Source organism: Cyprinodon variegatus, unplaced genomic scaffold, assembly GCF_000732505.1.
Source record: "Cyprinodon variegatus isolate N-32 unplaced genomic scaffold, C_variegatus-1.0 Scaffold22, whole genome shotgun sequence".
Taxonomy (NCBI): domain Eukaryota; kingdom Metazoa; phylum Chordata; class Actinopteri; order Cyprinodontiformes; family Cyprinodontidae; genus Cyprinodon; species Cyprinodon variegatus.
In genome coordinates this window covers 2,349,070-2,353,287 of record NW_015150475.1, presented here as the reverse complement: position 1 = coordinate 2,353,287, position 4,218 = coordinate 2,349,070, and the positions used below count along the sequence as shown (strand labels likewise).

The 4,218-nt window shown below is 35.3% G+C and overlaps 1 protein-coding gene across 1 annotated transcript in view; it reads left to right on the top strand.

Annotated features, from left to right (window-relative positions):
* The window catches only part of LOC107095136 (lysophosphatidylcholine acyltransferase 2-like), a 19,239-nt gene that overhangs the window by 4,884 nt on the left and 10,137 nt on the right, over positions 1-4,218 (top strand). The window contains exons 3-5 of the mRNA XM_015391117.1: positions 689-906; positions 1,224-1,336; positions 1,703-1,763. Coding sequence (XP_015246603.1) covers positions 689-906; positions 1,224-1,336; positions 1,703-1,763 — 392 coding nt within the window. The remainder of the gene's footprint in view (positions 1-688; positions 907-1,223; positions 1,337-1,702; positions 1,764-4,218) is intronic.

The window sequence follows — 4,218 nt, the reverse complement described above, 5'->3', positions numbered from 1 at the left end:
TCAGCATGGGGGTGAGTAGAAAATGAAGGCTAATCATGTTTTGGGTGTACTATTCCTTTAATAGGACCTGACTGAGATCATCCTTTAAAGGCTGTGGGTTTTTAGATCCTCTGTCTCATCTCACTGCAACTACTCAGCCACTGTCTGACTGCCTCAAAATCTTACTGTAGCTGTTTTTTTCTGACTGTGTTACATCAGCCTTTAGGTCTGAATGTTCACTTGCTACTCAATGTGTCCTGTCAATTGAGCGATTCTATGATGAAACAGATCAGTGTTGTTCACTTCCCCCATGGTTACTGGTTGTGCATTATCAACGTTGATGTGGAAACCCTTTGGTGTTATAATACAGCAAAGTAATCTGAAACCTTTACATAACACAAGTGCATATCAGTTACGAGGGTTGAGATTTTTTTTTTCTAACCAGCCCTCCATTGTTTTAAGCTTCCTGCACAGTAGATCACAAATATTAAAGCTTTAATATCCATATATTAGAAAAAAATGCACAGATCCAATTATTGTTTTGCTAAAGTGTTTCAGTTTGAGCTTTCACCTCCTAACTTTGCTCGTCTAATATGGGCTATCTTTTTTAACTCAGCTGTTTCTTGATTCCATTAATTGTAGATTTATTATAAAAAAATAAAAAAAAAACTAAAAACAATCTTTTAAAACACATTTATGCTTTTTACAGGTTCATGTGTAAAAGAGTGATGGCCGCCTTGGGGAGGGCCTATTACTTCTCGATGGGTTTCAGAGTCGTGGTAAAGGGGAAACAAGCAAGCAACATCGAGGCCCCCATTCTGGCTGTGGCCCCCCACTCCACTTTTTACGATGGGATTGCGTGCGTTGTATCTGGCCTGCCCTCCACAGTCTCTCGGGTTGAGAACCTGGCTACGCCCATCTTTGGCAGTAAGACATTTCTAAACAATGCTTTTGTTTGACAAAAAAAAAAAAAAGATTTTTTTTTTAAACAAGAGTGCTTGAGGGCTTGAAATGTATGTGTGAACTTGGGAAGTTACACAAGTGTGAAACTATTTTAGGTTTGTGTGTTTTTTCTTTTCGCACTTCATCTGACATCATAATTTCACACTGTCTTTTTACATTCCTCTAATTGCAAGAGGCATGTATGATACTGTATGTGGGGTCAATTCTACATACAGGATTCTTCTCCTCATCAATAAAGACACAACTGATGCGTTGTTGCTGATGTTTTACCATCTCTGCAGGGTTTGTCCGCTGTCTCCAACCAGTGCTGGTCTCTAGAAAGGACCCAGACTCCAGGAAGAACACAATACTGGCAATCGAAAGTAGAGCTAAGTCTGAGGGCCGATGGCCGCAGGTTTGGGAACACACTTCAAAAACAGACACTACATGAGTTTTCATGTTTCATATTAAATCTAGCTATAAAATCAACACTTCTACGCTTTTTAAGTTGACTTTGCATTAAGCATTTTTTTTGGTTTGATGCAATGTTTTCATTTTAAATGTGTTTAAATGAGCTTTAAGTGGAAAATTATTATAGTTAATAGAAAAAAGACTTGAAAACATCCCTCTGCTTATTATTAATCTATATATTGTGCCCCCTACGTAAACTGAGTTACTGAAATGAATAAACTTTTGAATATTTGAAGTTATTTACTGTGACTGTGTAGCAATTAAATGCTCATGGTAGACAGCTATTACAAAATTGTGTCTTCACCTCTAGGTGCTAATATTTCCAGAGGGAACATGTACAAATCGCTCATGCCTCATCACTTTTAAACAAGGTAGGTTTTAAAATACCTGTGAATTTAGTAGGCTAATATTAGTAGGATGTTTTATAGATTAAATCACAATTTTAATAAGGCATTTTCCTTTTTCTTAGGTTACTTTGGTCTGATGTTTAAATCTGTTCAAATCTTTGAAGCCAAAGATGTGACAAATGAGCTACTTAAGAAATTTCGACAGTGAAAATATTGCACATTTAAAGCTTTGCATGGGAGGCCTAAAATATGGAAAATGTAAACAAGGTTTTAAATGTTCAGCTTTTTCAGCTCTGGTTTAGAACTGGTTGCATCCTAACATTCCTGTCAGTCCACTATTTTAATGACTGATCTAGAATTTGCTTAGATGTTACTGATTACATTAAGTAAAACACCGAAACAGAAAATAGATCGAAGAAAAATGCACAGCAGATACCTCACTTCCTGTTCATTTTTTTTGTTTATTTGTGCTTCTGTTTTAGCTGTGAAGCCTAGTAAAAGGGAGACCAAACCAAAAACCTCTTCCTGTTGTTCTCTTTGATAAATATTGAATTTATGTTCTTATGTGGTTTTAGTGTAACGAATATCTTATCTCCTCATGCTCTATGTCAGTGTTTCGCAGGGGTACCCCTAGTGGTCGACCAGGGTATTGCAAGGGATACATGAAAATATTTTCTTACTGTAGGTAGTAAAATAAAATAGTGCTGGGATCTGTGCAGCTTCAATAGGACCCTATAAAATTAAACAAGCTTTTATTAACCAGAAAGTATGTTTTTCTGTGAGTTTACCTTCAGCTGTGACACATCAAAACAAGCAAAGGAACATCCTGGAAGTAAAGAACACCCTAGGATTAGTTTAAATGTATTTATAAGGGACTTACTCAGAGGAAGTCCAGTTTTATAAATACGGGTTTATATTATGATTTTAATTTGTATTTATTTTGATTCCTTACTAATTCCCAGCCAACATATTTATGTTGTTTTTTTGTTGTTTTTTTTTTAGATGGAAAGAATACAATGATAAGAATTAAATGCTCAAATTAAAAGATTAAGTAAAGTAGTCTTTATTTTCCAATCAGTTATTGTATGTTCCACTTTTCTACAATCATCAATACTTTTGACTGAGAGGGGTAAGACAAAATGCCCAAAGGGGTACACAAGTCATAAAAGGTTGGGAAACACTGTTCTAGGCTATGAGTTATGTCTAAACAAGGGGTCCGTTTCATGAAGCAGGTTGAACAAATTCAGATTCAAATCCGCAACTCTTGCTTTTTGCTTAATTTAGCCTAAAGTCGGTAATTCTGGGTGTTCAGTTTCACAACGTCTGCTATTAATTAGTTAAATCAAATTTAACTACTGGTAGGTCCACTCAGAATTAAGCGCGTGCGCAAGAAGTATGAAAAGCCATTATCAATGGAGCACCGATTTGACGAGTCACCATGACAACAGGCAACAGGAAGTTTCTATTTTACCTCTCTGGAGATTTTAATGCAGAAAAGCAAAAAATAAAAAAAATGAAATAAAACAAAAAAATTGTTAAAAGACAGAGAAACAGTGCTACAGCTATTAAGGAGAGGAGGGTGGCGAAGGAGAAGATTGTTGCTCGAGTTAATGCATAAAATTATCTGAAGTGGACTATGGCAGGCCGTTTTTTTATATCTTTTAAAAGCACTTCTCTCTGTTGTTCAATTTGTAGATCACTAAAATAAGATTCTTCCTGACTAAAATCACACTCCTAGACCTGTAATAATACATTTTCTAAATAAAATTTTTATAGCAGAAACTGAATTTTAGAGAGTAAAAAAACCAAAATGAAACTAGCAAAAATTAAGTTTCATATATCTAGAAATGTTTACACATTTTTAGTGGCCGTTCTGACATTTATCAGCTTGACTGAATATGTATTTATGATATCTGAAAAACATTTCTTTATAGTTACAATATTGCAAATGCTGACCAGTAATATTAGGAGTATGGAGATCTGATATTAATTTCTAGACATCCAGAATGTTTATTCTAGATGTGGTCACAGGTGTCAAGTAACGAAGTACAAATACTTCGTTACTGTACTTAAGTACACTTTTTAGGTATCTATACTTTACTCCATTACTTATTTACTTTTGACTTCTACTTATTACATTTTCACACAAGTATCTTTACTTTCTATTCCTTACATTTTTAAAACAAACGTTACTCGTTACTCTTGGCTTCGGTTTAAAGCACAGGTCACGGATTAGCGGACTGCAATGTTATGGACAACATTAAATCCAAAGATTTTGTCCAAGGTAAAGCTGATTTATTTGTTGTAGTCTCTTGTTATTCACACACAACAATAAACAGTGATTATCCGACGTGGGTTTTAAAACTGCAAAGCTTTGTCTTCAGCTGAAAATCAAACGCGCATCTACACAGACCAGTGATGCATTCGCGAGCGTCAGACAGCTATGGTGCATTCAAGAGCATGGGACATTTCATACTTA